The 19,574-nt window shown below is 50.0% G+C and overlaps 1 gene segment (V, D, J or C); it reads right to left on the reverse strand.

Moving 5' to 3' along the window:
* Positions 1 to 301: 301 nt before the first annotated feature.
* Positions 302 to 19,574, reverse strand: part of LOC149128018 (immunoglobulin kappa light chain-like) — an 80,567-nt gene continuing 61,294 nt past the window's right edge. The window contains 2 exon segments of the V gene segment in view: positions 302 to 806; positions 2,885 to 2,916. Coding sequence covers positions 487 to 806; positions 2,885 to 2,916 — 352 coding nt within the window.

Below are 19,574 nucleotides of genomic sequence, written 5' to 3' on the forward strand. Positions count from 1 at the left end.
TTGAAAACTTTGTTTTGGGAAATTGGCAGGGCAGGTTGGATTGACTCGAACTGTATAACTGTATGTGACTGTAAGAACACTAAAGGAGGACTCTGGGGCTCGGTGAGAGGAGTAAGACACGAAGCAAGCCCCTCACGTGTGGTCGGGGTCGGCGGTGTGAAGACAGGGGCCTGTGGGTTTCAGGGAGTGGTGTCTCCCGGAAGACAGCAGGGCAGGGTGGGATGGAGGATGAAATGGCGGTGACTTTAGGGCAGCTGGGGAACCATGACTAATAACCATTAAATGAAGAAGCAGAGAGAAGTCACAAGTGCAAAGATTCACTTTATTCATCCATCTCACCAACATTCGCAAGGTTAAAGCCAAGGAGGGGGGGAGGACCGGGAAGGGAGGGGCTGGAGGACTGCGGTGGGAATGGGTCCACTGAGGGGAGGGAGCGGCGAGGCTGGCCCTCAGGGTCCCTGGCGGTGCCCTGGCAGGCGTCTCGCTCTAGCAGTCACCCCTGTTGAAGCTCTGGACGATCGGTGAGGCTGAGCCTTGGACCACCTCGCAGGTGTACACGCTGTGGCTGTTGTACTGTGCGCTGGTCAGTGACAGAGTGCTGCTCAGGCTGTAGGTATTGTCTTCGGGGCTCTGCGGTGTTTTACTGTTCTCGATGCCGCTCTGTTGGGTGGTGCCATCCACCTTCCAGGTGACGGTGATGTCACTGGGATAGAATTTATTCGCCACGCACACGATGGTGGCTGTTCCAGTTGTCAGCTCCTCCTTAGATGGTGGGAAGAGGAGGACAGAAGGCGCAACTGGATCACCTGAGGAGGGAAGAAGCACAGAGGGCGAGGCTTAGGTACCAGTGGGCATCTCCCCTGGGTGCCATGTGGATGATCACAGAGCGCATTAGGGATGGACAGACAGAAGCAGCCCAAAGCTGTTGCAATGGGGCAGCGAGCAGACGTAGAATCTGGATGACTTTGTTTCCCTCCGGGTTCCGCCTGCCCCTTCAGAAAGTTCTATGTTGTTGTGTTTGAACTCTCTGACCCACTGGGAGGCCTCTTTGTTGTTGCTCTACTCTGCCCCTGCAATGACTCAGTGATCGGGGAAAGAACACAGCCCATTTCATCTGACCCCTTTGGAGTTTAGAAGTAGGAACAGGTCCCGGCCCTGTGTCCTAGGAGAAGACGGGGACGGCGGCAGAGCAGGCAGCGAGCGTCTAAGGGGAGCCTCTCGGCTTTCATTTCCCTGGTCTCCCCCAGGACCGTGCAGTGATATCAGGACTCTCTGGGCCTTCCTTGGCGAGGCCAGGCCAAACCCACCCTGCAGAGTGGGCCTCCAGCCTGTGTCTGCACCCACCCCTTCAGCGCCTGGGGTCATGCCAGTGACTCTCCTACCGTCTCGCAGGCCTCACAGTGAGACCTGCGCCTGGCCGCCTGTTCCCAGGCCAGCCTGTTTGCAGGAGGACTCGGGAGGGGTCAGCTGTAAGCTGGGCCACCTGCCTCGCAGGAATTGGTGAGCTTCACTCCTGACCGCGGGCAGCTGCCAGATGGCCCCTGGGAAACCCTGCTCTGTGGGGAGTCAGGGCCTAGGGTGGGAGAGCACCGTTAAAATGAAAAAAATCAAGAATCCTTCCTGCGACAGTCAGCAGACACTCGGACAGACTTATACAAAGCTAACCCCCATGCTAACCAAGTAGTTCAGTGTAAGACAGTGAACTTTCCTGTTTTATGTTCCTCTTTGAATCTCCATGATTAGTGCCCCCCCCATAACTGTATACAGTGGACTTGGCAGCACAATACTGTGATCGAGCCCCTGAGCAGGGAAGAGTGGTCTGTGAAGACCTTCCGCCTGGGCAGTCCTGGAGAGCTTTACATTTTCCATCTGGCGTTCACATCTTAAACAATTAGCACTTTAATATAAAAATTATTTCAAGACGTCTCATTAGCTTTTAATAGAGTTTTAAAGTCTCTAAAAGTTTTTAAAAAGCTCTTTAGAGTGCTGAGGGCTCCCTTACTTATCTACACTGATTTCTTCCCCTTTGAGTCATTCAGTATAGAGCAATTTAATCTTTTCATCTCTAAATCCATTTAACTTTTGCAACCGACGACAAATCTCAAACCTACTCATTTACCCACTTTTATAAAATTTTTCTTAAAAGTCAATCTGGCCAATTAGAGCAAAATTTCAGACAGGAATAGGAAAACGGTACTTACGTTTGATCTCCAGCTTGGTTCCTTTTCCAAAGGTGATCCACAGAATTAGCTTTATTGCTTTCCCTCAACAAAAACCTCTGACTGCTCCCAAGCTCGTCAGACTGACAGACAGACAGAATTTGGCCACTTGCTAGCCTGCTAGCCCTTTGCTCTCTTCTTGAGATGAACGGATTTTCTGCTCCCTACCCATCCATGTTTTTGGAAAAATTCCATTCCCTTCCGGATTGACCTTAACTCATCTCCCACAAACTTAAATCCCACATTTACCAACTCTGTAAGGAAGACTGGGAAAGTGCACTTACGTTTGATCTCCACCTTGGTCCCCGCACCGAAAGTATTAGACACAGTGGTTCCTCACAACCTCCCTCCTGTACAATAACTGAGTTTTCCTTTCTGACCATCAGGCAAGGCTCTGCCCGGAACACAGCAGGATGCACCCCAGTGAATTTCTAAAGCTCTCAAATTTCTCCCTCCCTCTCTCTCTCTCCCTCTCTTTCTCAATGACTGAGTCTTGCTCTTCGTAGACAATATGCAGTCCTTGCTCAAGCTTGCCACACACTTCATCCCTGCATTGCCTGGTGGATGCTCCCGATTGGTTTCAGAGTCAGCTTAGGGATCACTTCACAGACACAGAGGTCACACGACGCAGACAACCAGAGAGGGAACGTTCGGATTTTACTCACGTTTGATTTCCACCTTGGTGCCAGCTCCAAAAGTCAAACACAGTGACAACTCCCCATTGCCTCACTGTACAAAAACCCTTCTCACCCAAGGGGAACCGAGCCCTGCCTCAGCTCTGAGGCCTAACTCCCTTTCTGAACAGGTGTGGAAGCCCTGAGGCTTCTCTGATGCAGAATGCTTGTTTCCTTAGGTGAGCTCTAAGATCCTGGAAGACAACATATTTATGTCTACATAGTATGTTTATATATGTATGTCTATATATTATTATATTATATTATATGTTATGTTATGTTATGTCCTTTCTGCCACCACTACCCCCTCCAGAGTGCTTGTTATTTATTTTTTGGAAAGTAGGCTAAATGTGAATTATAAAGAAAAAGACACAAAAAATAATAATAAAAACCTCTTAATTGAACTTTCTCCTAGGGTGGAGTTGGGAGGGTTTGCAAATGATACACATTTTATTTCAGTGGAATTGGGAACTCATCGGTGTCTCCCTGTTAATAATAGTAAGGAAAGTCTGTCTGCCCATTTGAATCCCTTTATTGCCGTGGTGTTGTTTCGGTGTGGGGACCAAGCTGGAGATCAAACGTAAGTGCACTTTGCCAGTCCTTTTCCTTACAGAGTTGGTAAAAATGCATCTCATATGAAGACCCCCCCATCATTGACGTGTAGTTTGGAATTTAGCTACAGTGCAAAACAAAAATGAAGATCAACAGACAGAAGAGCAGCCATGGTTGACTGGTCTGCAGTCCAGGTCTCATTGAGCCAAACCAGGCGCCTGCTGTCTTGGGAGCTGCCATGGAATCCTGAAGTGCCGCGAGGTTTCTGTGGACACTCCACCCAGGACCCTGGAGACGTCGCTTTGTTTTGAGTTCTGCTTCATTTATTGTAGTCTCGCTTCCCCTCTAACTTCTCATCCTCACCCACTCTATATATTGCCCCCGCCATCCTGGACACTGTATACCTTCAGTGGCCTCCAGTTTTTTACAAAACACTCCCTCTGAGTGTTACCTACCTGAATTAGCCTGTAAACAGCTGTCATTCAAGATTCAACTAGAAACACGTTTTGCCAGATTATACCCAAGCAGGTGGCCTGATTTTGCAGGGTACAGAGACACTGGTCACTGGGCCTAGAACCCCTAATTGCTCTTGTCTGCTACCAGTGAGTCTTGACCAGATGAGGCTGTAAGCTATCTAATGCTTTGTTTGCCTTATATTTGGGAGACTTGGTCCAACATCCTCACTTTTCAAATGAGAAATAAAAGAACAATTGAAAATCAGAGACCAGAGATGACAAACTATAACAGATCAAAGACCAATACTGTCCATTGCAATAGAAAGTTGTACAGCAGAAATTGTGTATGTAATTCCTATGATTGGGGTAGATTTATGTGATTCTGTTACTGGGAGCTTTGCCAGTTGCCTTGAATAGCAGAGTGGGCAGGAGTTCCCACCAGAAGGTGGGGAGAGAAGAATGGAGGTGGAGGAAGAGAGCAGGAAGAGGTTGACACCTGGAATGAAGTGAGCAGCAGAGCTGATTGCCAACGCAGTCAGCTTCCATCCCAAGGGGGATGGGAAGTCGTTTTTTCTCTGAAGAGCCGGGAGCAGCATCCATCACAAGGGCTGGCATTTACTGGCACTTACAAAGTGCAGATATTGTATGTGAATCGCCACACTTTTCTTCTCACCCAAACTTCATGAACTAGAACCCAGCATTATCTCCTATCTTGTAGGAGAGGAAATGGAGTGCAGACAGGTCCAGAACTGGTGTATGATGACAAGTGCAGTATCTAGAACCTGAACTCAGAGCTCGTGTACATAGCTGAGCTTTGCAGAGGTGTCCCCTAGTTGGAGCAGGGACATGGCAGAGGATGCAGAGGGGAGACAGCTCCTTAGCCTGGCCCAGAGTTGGAAATGAGTGAGTAAGTGACCCCAGATGTATTCTCAAGACTGCGCACTGAAATGTTGAAAAGGTAAAAAAATGGAAAATGACTAAAATCATAACAAATAGGAATTTGCTTAAACTATGTATTTATTTGAGAGGCAAAGTTACAGACAGAGAGAGGGACAGAGAGAGAGAGAAAGAGAGAGAGAGAGAGATCTTCCATTCACTGGTTCACTCCCCATATGGATGCAATGGCCAGAGCTATGCCGATCTGAAGCCAGGAGCTCAGAGTTTCTTCTGGGTCTCCCATGTAGAAAAGGGGCCTAAGCACTTGGGTCATCTTCTTTGCTTATAGCTTTCCCAGGCTATGAGCAAACTGGATCGGAAGAGGAGCAGCCAGGATATGAACCGGGGCCATATGGGCTGCCAGCGCCACAAGTGGAGGCTTAGTCTACTATGACACAACACTTGGCCTTTAAACCAGTTATGATAGAGCCTTACAAAGATGCACAAAGCACCAATGAGATAAAGAAGTTTTCTCTATGGTCACATGGAAAGGAAAGTGTTTGTAAAGATACAGATCACTGAACAGTACAGATGGTGTGATATCATGATCCCATTTAAATTAATTGTGAATATAAATATAGGCTAATTCTTAAAAGGACATAAAATACACTCAGAAGTAATCTGGGGTCACAGAGGAGGAATAATGAATTATCTGAACACATTCATTTTATGGTCCTCAGAAACCATAAGGCAAAAGCAATTTTGCAAAACAACAACAACAACAAACAAACAAACAATAAAACAGTAGCTGGTGTTGTGGCTTAGTGACCGCCTATGATGCCAGTACCCTATATGGGCATCCATTGGAGTCTTGGCTATTCCACTTCCAATGCAGTTCTCTGCTAATGTGCCTGGGGAAGCAGTGGAAGATGGCCCTAGTCATCGGGCCTTGCCACCCTCGTGGGAGATAGGGAAGGAGTCCCTGGCTCCTTGCTTCTGACTGGTCCAGTTCTGGCTGTTGTGGCCACTTAGGAAGTGAACCAGTGGATGGAAGATTTCTCTCTCTGCCTCTGCCTCTCCTTCTCTGTAACTCTCAAAAAAACAAATAGATCTTAAAAAAAAAAAAAACCTTTAAAAAAGACAAAAACAGTTAAGCTCTGATCTTATCAAATGGCATTCTCAATATTTCTTGCTAGGTTTGCATGTTTTAATTTTTTTAAAAAAAGATTTATTTATTTACTTGAAAGTCAATTACACAGACAGAAGAGAGGCAGAGAGAGAGGTCTTCCATCTGCTTATTCACTCCCCAAATGGCCGCAATGGCTAGAGCTCTTCCGATCTGAAGCCAGGAGATTCTTCCGGGTCTCCCAAGAGCATGCATGGGCCTAAGGACTTGGGTCATCTTCTACTGCTTTCCCAGACCACAGCAGAGTGCTGGATCGGAAGTGGAGAAGCCAGGACTCAAACTGGCACCCATATGGGATGCTGCTACACCACAGTGCCAGGCCCTGCATTTTTTTATTTTAAGAAAATTTGTTTCCCCAAAAATAAAATGTACTGCAGTGATAAAATACTTAATAGAATCAACTCCTTCATCTACGAAAGGGGGATGTGACCTGTGCTAGACACAGGCCTCTGCCTGCACACTCTACGGTGACATGTTAACTGCATTACAGTCGTAAAAGCTGGGCCAGAAGAGGAAGACGTCTTCCCGGGAATCAGGGCTGAAATGACACCAACCTTGGCCCTTGCGTGGGATCTCAGCGTACAGTGTTTAAAAGGCTGCACACACGTGCATGAGTTTCCATCGCCAGTGAAATGCTTTTCTCCAGTCTTCAACCTGCAAGTGCACAAAGGGCAGGAGCTTCTCTGGTTCTGCACAGGAGAGGTGGGGGCCTGGTCGTGGGCCTGGGAAAGACGAGGCTGTTCCTGAGTAGACTGGAGGCCTGCTATGGACGGGGCAGTGACGGCTGTGCTGAAGCAGTAGTTGTTACTAGTAAAACCCAGCATCGACATCTACGTTCTTGGTCACACTCAGTGGTTATCCACAGGAACGGGTGTCGTGATGGGTCCCCGAGAAGTGGTCGAGATCTCAGTCTGTGTGTGGTTCGTTACTGGAGGGGAGGGGTATCTCAGAAGCATCTGTGAGGCTCTGCTGTCCTACCAAGCGTCCGTCATGGGCACAGACAAGATCAGTTTACTGAGGAAAGGCACCGTGTCCCTAGGATGTCTGCGGGGTCCTTGGCTTTAATGTGGAAGAGTGATGGGAACAGAAGTCCTTGGGGAGGAGTCCAGCAAACTCCTCTTGGAAGCTGCTTCCCACTTCACCCCCAGCCAAGTTATCTTCTCCGGAGAACTTCTAAGCTGCTCCTGGAAGAGGGAGAGAGGGAGGCTGAAGTGGGGGGAGAGGGAAGGAGAAGGCGGGAGAGCCTGAAAGAGAAAGCGTAGCTGCAGACCATCCTGACCGCTGTGGGTAGGTCATCTTAGCAGGTCCCTCAGCTGTACCTCTTCACAACACCCAGGATGAGCCGGCCTCTCTAGGGAGGGGCCCCTGACGGCAGCAGCACGCAGTGAGTCACCCAGTGTGTCAGGGATGAGGGAGCACCACTGTGCCCTCTGCAAGCCCTGAGGGTCGGCAGCTTCCCCGCCTGGCTCTGGACTCCTGCGTCTGCTGTCCACCTTCCAGTCTGTGGCTCAGCGTTCCTCTGTTTTCTTTCCCAGTTCGTCAGCACGGTGCACTCCAAGGCAGGTGATTCTGCTCCATGCGGCTCTTCCTTACTCCTGACCCTCTTCAGTAGATACAAGCGGACAGGCCATGGAGGGGGCCACTCTGTGATCCACATCCAGTGGGGCTTAGCTTGGCACTGGTTGATCGTTCTTCTTCTGGCCACTGTGTCCTGCATGGATGTGCTCCAGGCTCCCCGGAGGCGTGGCAGGCCCAGTAGCTGCTGAGAAAGAGCAGGACGGAGGAGTTCCTGGAGGAAGAGGCTCTGCTTTGCCACATCAGGGCTGCGTCTGTTTCTGCTGTCTCCGGAGGAAGACCTGCTGGCAGGAGCAGAGTCCTCAGCAGTGAGCAAACACACGCACCACAGACACCACCCAGCGTTCTGCTTGCTCTCTGGACCACGTGGATTCTCGGCTTGTTTCCGTGAGCACACAAAAGGCCGCAGGTGCTCCAGTGGAAGAGCCGACAGCAGGGACTGTGTCAGGGCTTGCTACCAGCAGGGACTCAGCCACCGAGATTTACATACCATGGGCTGTGGTTTTGCAGAGTGAGGAGCCCCTCAAACTCTGCCCTGCTCGCTCCTCCCCATCTGCCTGCCTCAGCCCCTTTGGTCTTAGAGCAGAGAAAACCACTGGGCCTACTACTGTGTCGAGCTAGCTCTGGGTGCGGTGGTGAGATCTATGGATTTAGCCTTGGTTCCTCATAGCCCCAGGGCCCTGCTAACCCTGGGAAGAGCCTAGAGTTCTAAACCTAGGAGGGAGGGTAGGAAGCAGACCAGCCCACAGAACAACGAAAAACACCAACATTGAACAAGGGAAAATGCACAAAACAGAAACCAGTGTGGGCAGGCGGCCACAGGAAAAGTCTGTGGCTTTGCTTCCTGCACTTGGTGGCAGCAATGTTCACCACATTGCAACAAGGGATGACTGCAACTTAAAAAAAAAAAAAAAAAAAGTCTAATATAATGAAGGTCTCGCTCTTTTGCTCTCCAAAATCTCCTTTGCAGAAGGAGAAATATCACGTGAGAATTCATGTATTTTTTGCTTGGAGAATCACCAATGGTTCTATTAGAAGAATAAGATGTTGAGGAAAAAAAAAGAAAGATTTAAATCCTGTGTTTGAATTGGAGAGACTGGAATCTAGAAATGTTTATTTGTCTACTGCAAAAACAGGAGGCGCTCTTGAAGCAGCCAGAGCTGGTTTTAAGCACGTGGGAGCCGTCAGGGCTGGGCCAGGGGGTGAGGGGGTCTGGCAGGTGGGACAGCACTGGTCCCTCTGCTGGCACAGGGAGCTCAGCCCTCCTGCCCCAGCCCTGTGAACAGTGATGGCAGCAGAAAGGGGTAAGGCTAACAGGCATTCGATACCGCATGTAAACTTCCACCCAGTAGAAGGGAAAATGCACAAAACCGAAACCAGTGTGGGCGGGCGGCCGCAGGGAAAGTCTGCGGCTTCGCTTCCTGCACTTGTGGTGGCTCTGCGGTCCTGCCTGGACTCTGTGCTGATGGCTCGGAGCCCCAGCATGGCCGCACAGCTCTCGGAGAAACCTTTCCTAGACAGGTGGGTACGATGAGCTGTGGACAGGTGGGTACGATGAGCCATGGACAGGTGGGTACCATGAACAGCTGCTGTGGAGAACCCCAGGAGGCGGCTCTCGAGGTGGACCTGAAGCTTTTGATCGCAAGGGTGTTAGAAGAACTTGTAAATCATATTCAAGAGCCCCAGGTGTGGATGCAAGGGGATCCAAAGGAAAGCAGAGCACAAGCGTCAGAGCTGTGCTGGGAAGGCACGAGAGCTCCAGAAAACCGACCAGGTTGCCCCGAGCGTGTGCAACGACGAGATGGGCGCATTAGCGATGCAGCGGCCAATCTGTGACCCTGCAAGATTGGCCAGCTCTAGGTGCTGTGGCCATTTGGGGAGTGAACCAGCAGATGGAAGGTTACTGTCTCTGCCTCTCCCTCTCTGAAACTCTGCCTTTCAAATAAATAAATAAATGTTTAAAAAGAGAACGGAGCACGCCGCTGTGGGGGAGTGTACTCTTCCTCCAGCGCCCAGCTGCTGTGGCACTGCCAGGGGACAGCAGCACTGTTAAGGCTGGAAGAGACCTTAACTGTTTGGCCCTCTTAAAAAAAGATTTTATTTATTTATTTATTTAAGAGGTAGAGTTACAGACAGAGACAGGGAGAGACAGACAGGTCTTCCATCTACCGTTTCACTTCCCAAAATGGCTGCAATGGCCGGAGCTGGGCCAATCTGAAGCCGGGAGCCAGGAGCTACTTCTGGGTCTCCCACACATGTGCAGGGACCCAAGGACTCAGGCCATCTTCTACTGCTTTCCCAGGCCACAGCGGGGAGCTGGATCAGAAGAGTAGCAGCCGGGACATGAACTGGTGCCCATATGGCATGCCAGTGGCCCCAGTTATTTGGCTTTTATAACTAAGGGAATCAAGTCTCCCTTAACAAAACTGGGGTCATGGGGACACAGCCAGGATCCAACCCCCTGCTTTGTAAAGGCCCAGTTCAACAATTCCCACTGAATGGGGCTGCATCATGCAGCCTGGAGAAAGCATCAGATGGGTGCAGGAATGCTCTTGAGGCTACTAAGACTGTTAGTTAAGGACACTGACAGCCACTGTAACTGGTGTGGACCCGAAGTCCGGATTTAATCCGTGAGAAATCTGCTCTTCTCTTGCATGAAGTTTCAGTTGGCAGTGGAGAGTGGGCTTCTGTCTGGTGCTGTGCCTCAGAGACACAGGCGGGCAGAGGCCATCTTCAGCCTGGGGCTTCCACGGTCAGTCGCAAGACGGCTGAGTCTGAGAGAAACGTGGATCTCACAGTCAGCGCCATGGAATCAGCTTGGAAATGCAGCCCAGAATGGAGACTCTGGGTAGGAAGAGGACACACACACTTGCACACACAGAGTAAAGGTTTCCATCGCTGCCAAAGAGATTTTGGACCATAAGGAGAGGGTGAAGTCCGAGTGAGCACAAACTCTCCAAGTGGGTCATGCAGCCACTCAGGTAATGTGATGTGTATCTTACTTCCTGTGCCCTGCCTCACATCATGAAGCTATTACTGATAGTCTAATCTTCTATGAGGCGGGAGAAGCTTCAGGGGAGTGACCTCATCCAGGCTGCTGGGTCTTCTCCATTGTACCTTGAATTCTATTTGCTATGTCAAATTGAAGTTACTTGGGAGATATAATTTAGTTAGGAAAATATTTTAATAAAAAATTTGGGAGAGAGAGGGAGATATCTCCTATCTGCCGGCCCATCCCCCAAACGTCCACAATGGCTGGGGATGGGTCAGGACAAAGCCAGGAGCTGGGACCACAACCCAGGTCTCCCACGCCACCCAATTACTGGAGCCATTGTGGCTGTCTCCCAGTGTCTGAGCAGAAAGCTGGAGTCGGGAGCCAGTCTCATAGATTCCCATTTTTCACTGGTGTTTTTACACCTATATTTGCATGATTTCCCCAAGAATTTTGTGCTCTTCTCTGAAGAAAAGTTGTGTGATGGGTGGGCTTCTGGTGCAGCTGTTGAGACGCTCCTCGGGTGCCCACTGCCGTGTAGATGGCCCGAGTCCGAGTCCCAGCTCCTGCTCTTGATCCCAGGTTCCTGCCAGTGTGCACCCAGGAGGCAGCAGAGCATGGCTCTAGCAGCTGGGTCCCTGCCACCCGCGTGGGAGAAAGGGTTGAGTTCCTGCTTCCTTTCTTTGGCCTGGCCAGCCCAGCCATTGTGGGGATATCTGGAGAGTGAACAGTGAATGGGCTGTCTCTGTGTGTCTGTTTCCATGTCTTTCAAATATATAAAATTATAACAAATTAAAGTTTCTTTCTGAACTTCTGCTTTTTATATGTGAAGTGGAAGTTTTTGGACGGATGCGGTATACATGTCTTTCTGGCTTTAAAAACCTGAGATGCTTGTCAAACAGGGTGGCTGAAGAGCGGTGCATAAATTTGACCAGCAGAGGGCAGCAGCAGGTGCTCATTCCTTTTAAAAAGTTACCTTCTAACTTCACCTGTCAACTGCACATTGAGCAGTGTTTGGGCTTTTTTTTTTTTTTTTTTAACAACCAGCCCTACAAGATTTTATAAATAATTTTTATAAATTATTTATCTATTTATTCATAAATAATTTTAATGTTACATTTTTAAACTGAAAAGTCATTCTTAAAACACTGTCTTGCCTCTGGACCATCTCTTGGTTCACTCCTACCTTGGAGGCCACGTCTGCTGTCTCAAGCGCTGGCTCCTTCCTGTCTCCTTGTCTTCTGTACAGAGTTAACTGCTATGGGTTAGTCTGTCCTCATCTGTTACACCCCTCCAACTTGAACGCCGAATTAATCAAGGTTTTTGTTTTGAGAACAGAAGTCAGCTTTAACAGAAATAGAAAAGGAGGTTAAAAGTAGAGGACTGATCAGAGCAGGAACAGTAGTTATAGCTGGTAGTTCACAGAGACACTGGGAGGGGTGGAGAGCCAGGCCCCGGCTGAGCACCCTTGACAGTGCTGCTGGGCCAGTCCAGGAGCGCAGCTGTGCTCTGTCCATGTCTGGGGGTGTACCCATGCATGTGGGGCTGCAGGGGTACTGCCGTCATCACCACTGGTGCACTCTGCCCGCCATTGGTGGTCTTGCTGCTACTGCTGTCGTCAGAAGGAGCCTTCTCACTGAGTTTCTCATTAGAGGGAAGGGAAGTGAACCCTTGGCTGCACAGTGTACCACAGGGGACAGCGTGAAGCCATGCAGCCTCACTGAACATCTTCTTGGACTGCTCATTTTACTTGAAGTTTGCATGCAAATATTTTATGTTAAAATTCACACACGCACACATATAGAAGGCACAAGTTGTGTTATTTGTTATGAGAAAAAGACACAACTTAAAAAAAGAGCAGCTTTGAACTGCACAAAAAGTAGCAGAGTGTGGGGGCCGGTGCTATGGCACAGTGAGTTAAAAAACCCAGCCTGCAGTGCCGGCGTCCCATAAGGGTTTCCTTGGGCCCCTTCACAGGCGTGGGAGACCATGAAGAAGCTCCTGGCTCCTGGCTTCGGATCAGCCAGCTCCGGCCATTGCAGCCAATTGGGGAGTGAACCAGCAGATGGAAAACATCTCTCTCTCTCTCTCCTTCTCTCTCTCTGTAACTCTGACTTTCAGATAAATAAATAAATCAAAAAAAAAAAAAAAGGTGCAGGGAAGAAGAAGGTGTGTATTAACTTTCCTTTGTGGGCTTGAGAACAATGAGCCCCTAACATAGCCTCCTAATGGAGTGCAGCTGGAGTGCTCACAACAGTCAAGTCACATAGAGATTCTGTACAGCCGCTGTGCTGGGCTTTGCACAGAGAGAGTGGTGTGAGAAGAGGAAAAGAGCTCAGATTAGGAGCTGAAGAGCCTGCTTTAGTCTCAGCGCTGCTGAGCGGGAGAAGACCCGGTGCTCTGGCCTCCTGTTCCCTGTGTCTAGGTGGGAGGGACAGAGGGCTTCCCAGGTTCCTTTTGCTGTCAGGCTCTGTGTTATGGGGGTGGAAAAGGTGGAGGAGCAGTGTTGCTGGGAGCTGCAGAGCATCAGAGTGGACAGCAGCGGGCGGGGGAGGTGGAGCAGCCAGGTCTCCAGTCAGCGCCCATGTGGATGCTGGTGCTCCCTGTGGCGGCTTCGCTTACTGCACAAGGCCGGCCCACCCTATCCACAGTTGTGAGGGCATAATGCCACTTCCCACCATGTCCTCCCTCCTTCCTCACTCTCACCCCACTCCTCTTCATTTTTTATTTGTCTTTTAAATTTTACAATGACATACTTTCCATTTACTTTATAATAAACCCTCCACTAAACAAAGAATTCAACACAAAGTAGCAGAAAATCCACTGTTCCTCAAGAGTCTAGACAAGGCCTTGAGTCTCAATTCTCCCAGTCCCTCTGTCACTACCAGACCTGAGGTGCACTGGCGCCCCCTCTTGTTCACAGGTGGAATTGTTCAGTTTTCTTTTTTTTTTTTCTTTTTTTTTTTTTTTAAGATTTTATATATTTTATTTGAGAGTTAGAGTTACAGACAGTGCTAGGCAGAGACAGAAAGAAAAGTCTTCCTTCCATTGATTCACTCCCCAAATGGCCGCAACGGCCAGAGCTGCGCCGATCCGAAGCCAGGATCCAGGCGCTTCTTTTGGGTCTCCCACACAGGTGCAGGGGCCCAAGGACTTGGGCCATCTACAGTGCTTTCCCAGGCCATAGAGAGAGCTGGGCTGGAAGTGGAGCAGCCAGGACTCCAGCCGGCGCCCATATTGGATGCCGGCGACGCAGGCGGAGGATTAACCTACTGTGCCACGACATTGGCCCAGAAATTATTCAGTTTTCAATCCTTGATAGAGCAGTTCTTCATTCAAACCAAAATCAAATAGAAAATTCGCATTGCATGGAAACAATACTGGCTCCATTGTTTGCACAGGACTGACAGTTTAACAATCTCCTAGGCATAGTGTAATTAGATAAAAACCCAACAGAGCCCATATCTCGTAGATCTCTCATTTTGTGGGCAGGGCAGATAATAGACAGGCAGGATAGGCAGGTACATTCCAGGGAAGAGAGTTGCACTCAGTCTAGAAAGGAGCTGTTCTGAAGGCGTGGCCTGGGCTCTCAGGGGAGAGAGAGCATGAGCAATAATTGAGGCACTCAGGGAACACTGGGCACACATCCATGCAGGATGAAGCAGAACTTGGACCTACAGGAGGGAGCAAACCCCCATGACTGTGACTGCCCTCGAAGGAGGGGGAGGGAAAGAGCATTCAGAGATGGAGGAAGCCAAAGCGCTGGCATGGGAATACCCGTTGGTGCTGACAGACACAGCCCTTCTTTATCTACCATAGCCCTGGCCAGCCCCTGTCACAGGGTGGAGCAGTAGCAGCAACGTTCATGCTGAGTGTGAGGAGAGCGTGGACACTCTACCCACAGAGCCTCCCACTGGTCCCCTCCTCTGGCCCCAGGAAGGGGCATTCTCTATAGGAAACCTGTGTAACCTGGGTCTGACGTGGACACCTGGGGACACTGCACCTGTGTGCAGGTGCTGAGCGATTAGAGAGAATTCTCCTATCTGACTGCATCTCAGCAGGCATGGAGGGACACCCAGAGAATCATGGTGAGCAGGTGCAGGTCTGAGATTTTAGCTCAGGTCTCTATAACTTTTTTTTTTGACAGGCAAAGTGGACAGTGAGAGAGAGACAGAGAGAAAGGTCTTCCTTTGCCGTTGGTTCACCCTCCAATGGCCGCCGCGGCCAGTGTGCTGCGGCCGGGGCACCACGCTGATCCGATGGCAGGAGCCAGGTGCTTCTCCTGGTCTCCCATGGGGTGCAGGGCCCAAGCACTTGGGCCATCCTCCACTGCACTCCCTGGCCACAGCAGAGAGCTGGCCTGGAAGAGGGGCAACTGGGACAGAATCCGGTGCCCCAACCGGGACTAGAACCCGGTGTGCCAGCGCTGCAAGGCGGAGGATTAGCCTAGAGAACCTCAGCACCGGCCCTCTATAACTTTAAATCCATTCCTTCCACATGGCCGTGTTCATCCTATAGCTGAGGCCAGAGTATAACATAATACAGGAGACAAGCCCAGGATGGGGTAGAACACACAGCTCCTCACTGTCTCTGCCTCACTCCACGGGGACCCACATCTTCCACCCAGTCCCTCCTGGGTGGCAGCTGTGCCCCCAACTGCCATTCTCTCAGAGCCTCCTCAACCCCAGGGGACTGCATGTCAGTGAGGGGCAGGGCCTCCTCTGCATCCCAGACTCTTTCCTCTCCTCCTCCATCCCTTCTCATCCCTCCACTCATCCTACCTCTCATTTCTCTGCAATGCAGATTTCTCACCTCCATGTGGATAGAGATCAAACTATCAAAGCCTCCTCCTCCACTCCCGTCTTTGATAACTGACCCTGCGGCTGTCACATACCTGCACTGACAGGAGGTCATCAGATACTTACCCAACAGATTCTCTCTCAGAGGCACTGTGTGCTCGCTCAGCTTACAGTCAGCTGTTCTCTGTGTGCTGTAGAATGGACCCCACGTGAGAACACAGTGCCATTGGGAGGATATCAGAGCCCAGCCACTCACTCAAAAGGGAAGAGACACTGACTTCACCTTCCAAGGTGTGACCAGGTGTTCTCTAGAGAAAAGGACTTTCTCCTACAGAATCCCAAAATAACCATGAACAGATATTACTCAGATATTGGTCTGAGCTGGGGCAGTGGAGACAAAGCCCCTGGGCTGAGTTCTGAGCTGCTCTGGGCCCTTCAGCTGGCACAGCCCTGCCCCACCCCTGCTCATTTGCATGTCCCCAGAGCACCGCCCACCTCTCTGGGCATTTAGGAGCAGGCTGCTCCCGCCCCATGCAGGAGGCAGTGCCAGGCAGGACCCAGCATGGACACGAAGGCCCCCACTCAGCTGCTGGGGCTCCTGCTGCTCTGGCTCCCAGGTAAGGAAGGCCAGCAGCAGGAACGGCCTCGGGCAGTGTGGCCAGGGCTGCCCGTCTCTGCAGGAGTGTCCTCTTAGAACGTGAGGATGAGTGTGGTCTCTGTGTTTTTGTTTCCCTTCTCAGGTGCCACATTTGCCATCGATATGACCCAGACTCCATCCTCTGTGTCTGCAGCTGTGGGAGGCACAGTCACCATCAATTGCCAGGCCAGTGAAAGCATTAGCAACTACTTAGCCTGGTATCAGCAGAAACCAGGGCAGCCTCCCAAGCTCCTGATCTGTTATGCCTCCAATCTGGCATCTGGAGTCCCATCGCGTTTCCGTGGCAGTGGATCTGGGACACAGTTCACTCTCACCATCAGCGGCGTGCAGTGTGACGATGCTGCCACTTACTACTGTCAGCAGTGTGACACTACTCCTCCCACAATGTTCCAAGCCCTAACAAAAACCCCCCAGGAAAGCAGAAGTGTGAGGCTGGGCTGCCCCAGCTGCTCCTCCTGGGCCCCATGTGCTGAGAGTGATTCTCAGAGCAGCCAGGCTTGAAGGTCCTGCAGGGTCGGGTGGAAGGGGCCAGGGTGACTCCTCTGAGGCTCCCTCCTTTCCTCCTACTTATGGCAGCAGCATAGACACGGTCATGTCCCTGTTATTTTAGGGATAGCAGTTATTCTACTGGAATATTTAAGTGTATAGTATCATTTGGGATTCATACAGATAAAGAGAAATATTATAGATACGGCAAACAAAAAGTTAAAATCCAGCTGAGTTCAGTTATCCCATAGCCTTGATATCCTGGGAGAATGGACATCAGAGAGGAAATCGTGGACACAGATCTCTCCTAGAGGCCAAGCACCTCTGGGGCAGAAGGCACAAGTGCTGCCCCTCGTGTCCTCAGCCCTGTCCAGGAAGCCCTGGGGTGGGGGCACGGGTGCTGTCACTGCCTGCAGCACTCACAGGGGATTCTCCCCCGCCCCTCTGTTCCAGCTCTGCCTGCAGGAGCTGATTGACAGACAGGAATTCTGCTTGTTTCGTGGTCAAATCTCACTGCCCCGGATGGTTTGTCTAGAATGTAATGGTGACTGAACATGTGGGCTTGATCCAACCCAGGTCTGTACATCTTTGTATTTTGCTTCCACATGGCAATGTTCCCTCTATAGAGGAGGCCCTGGCTTACACAGCAGGACCCGAGGCACAACCAGGATGGTGTGAGATGCACCGTTCACTGCACCCCTGCTTCAGTCCATGCTGACCCACACCTGTCATGTGGCTCCTTCTGCAGTTTGCCCACCAAACACAGTTCTCTCCCAAGCATTTCACACCCCAGGTGACGTTTCAGATTCTGGGACAGGAGCCGAAGTCGCATTTCCTCCCCTTCCTCATCTCCTCTGTCCCTTCTCATCCTGGGTCAGTGCTGCCCTTCACAGTCACCGTATTCTAATCCCCGCCACCCCTACCATCCCCACCTCCCACCCCAAGCCCCACCTCCTCAAGTATGGAAACAGAAACACAGATACAAAGCTCTTCTTCCTTCATGTGCTTGCTTGGGAGCTCTCTGTGGTCACATACTCAGACCAAGGAGAGATCATCCAAGTATTTTACCAGGGAATTTATATCTAAGAGGAGTGCTGTGCTACCTCACTCACAATAAACTGCTGTTTGCCTCTCGTCAAGACACCCAATGAGAACAACATGAAACTTTGGGATGTCAGAGCTCAATCACCCAGGGAGGTGAAAGGTGTTATCTTCCTTGGTGTTTGCTTGGTGAATTGTTGCTGTAATGAATTTTCCCATTCTTTTGGCTTGGACAATTGAGCCAAAGGTATATTGTTGAGGTCAGGAGGTCTGAGGTCTCCCTGGAAGAAAACCCACAGGCAGCAGGGCTGTGGAAGCTCCCAAGGATGGGATTCAGTTCCAGATTTGTCCAGTGTCAGGATGGCCACATTTCCTGCTCTGTGGCCCCTCCCCCCGTCACTCCATAGCCTGCTGCCCTGTCACAGCCCCTGGACCCTGGACTTCCTCCCAACTTCAGGACTATGGTAATAGTATTGCTCCCACCAGGTCCTTCCCTGTCATCCCCCATCACAGTCCTTAATCAGCCAACCTGCCCAGCTCCTTAGATGACAGTCCTAGCAAGCAGGCAGTAGGACATGGAGGACTTTTGTGTTGGAGACGATTTGCATCCCATCTTATACTCTTAACATTCTGCTACTGTCTCCCCTGAGACATAATTAAACCTGATAGGGCGAGGCCAGACTGTGCCCTAGCAGGTAAACCACCGCCTGCAGTGGGGGCATCCCACATGGGCGCCGGCTCATGACTGGAACAGAAGAACAGCTGGGACATGAACCAGCGGCCATATGGGATGCCGGCACTGCAGTTGGAGGATTAACCTACTGTTCACTGCGCCGGCACCTCATTGCACTGTTACAAATCAGCTAGTATTTGTAAACCTAGATGACTTGTCACAGAAGCCAAGCGGTTGTGAGCAGATAATTTAGAAATTTAATTAAACCTATGGGATTACTTCAAAGAGTACTTGGAAAAGAATTAGGAGATCAGCTTGTTTTACTGCAAGAAATTTTGATAACATGCATAATTTTTTATTTGTTTTTTTAATTATTTTACTTGAAAGTCAGAATTACACACAAAGAGAAGGAGAGGCAGAGAGAGAGAGAGAGAGAGGTCTTCCATCTGCTGGTCAACTTCCCAACTGGCCACAATGGCTGGAGCTGCCCCGATCCGAAACCAGGAGCCAGGAGCTTCTTCCAGGTCTCCCACGGGGATGCAGGCCCCAAGGACTTGAGCCATCGTCCACTGCTTTCCTGGGCCATAGCAGCGAGCTGGATGGGAAGTGGAGCAGCTATGTTGAACTGATGCCCATATTTGATGCTGGCACAACAGGCGACGTGTTTACCTGCTACACCACAGTGCCAGCCCCCTCCAGGTTGTCTTATTAGCGCAATTCTATCATTTAATTTAAAGCTGACATATTGACCAGTTGCCTCTCCAAAGCATATTTTAGGCACTGATATACAGAGAAAACGCATCTGCAAACATATTGTATGGAGTTCTCACCACATAGACTCTGTTGGATTTGTGCTTTGTAGGCTGTTTGTTTTGTATTTTTCTATTGCAAATGACCTCTTTTTTTAATGTGATGATTAAACCCATCTTTAAAATGTAAGTCTCAGACAAAAAAAAAAAAAAAACAGTGTAAGGATTTCATCAAGACTCCTGAGATGTTGAATGTGGAGGCAGCTCCAGACTCTGACTGGGGTCACCACTCCTTGAGCTCTTCTCTAGGTGACAGCTCCAGAGAAGCAGCCTGCGGGTGTTCCTAACGCTTCCTGCACTTACCTCTAAGTCTAGAGTAAGCCCCAGTGAGACTTGGAAATGCATATAGAACTGTTAGCTCTTCCATGGTTTTATCATACCACGATACATGAATTTAACTTGCTTTAGGGTAGGCAAAGTATCCTATTTTTGTCCATTTAACTTGTTAAAATAATATCCATCTCCTACACACTGATTTCTTGACCCAAATGGAAAGACTTAACCTTAGGTCAAGATGGGAGAGAAATGACTATAATGAACAGCTTTACTAAAATACCAATAAATTTCTCAAACAACAAC

This window comes from Oryctolagus cuniculus, chromosome 2 (assembly GCF_051225735.1).
Source record: "Oryctolagus cuniculus isolate XC-2025 breed Fujian yellow rabbit chromosome 2, ASM5122573v1, whole genome shotgun sequence".
Lineage (NCBI taxonomy): Eukaryota > Metazoa > Chordata > Mammalia > Lagomorpha > Leporidae > Oryctolagus > Oryctolagus cuniculus.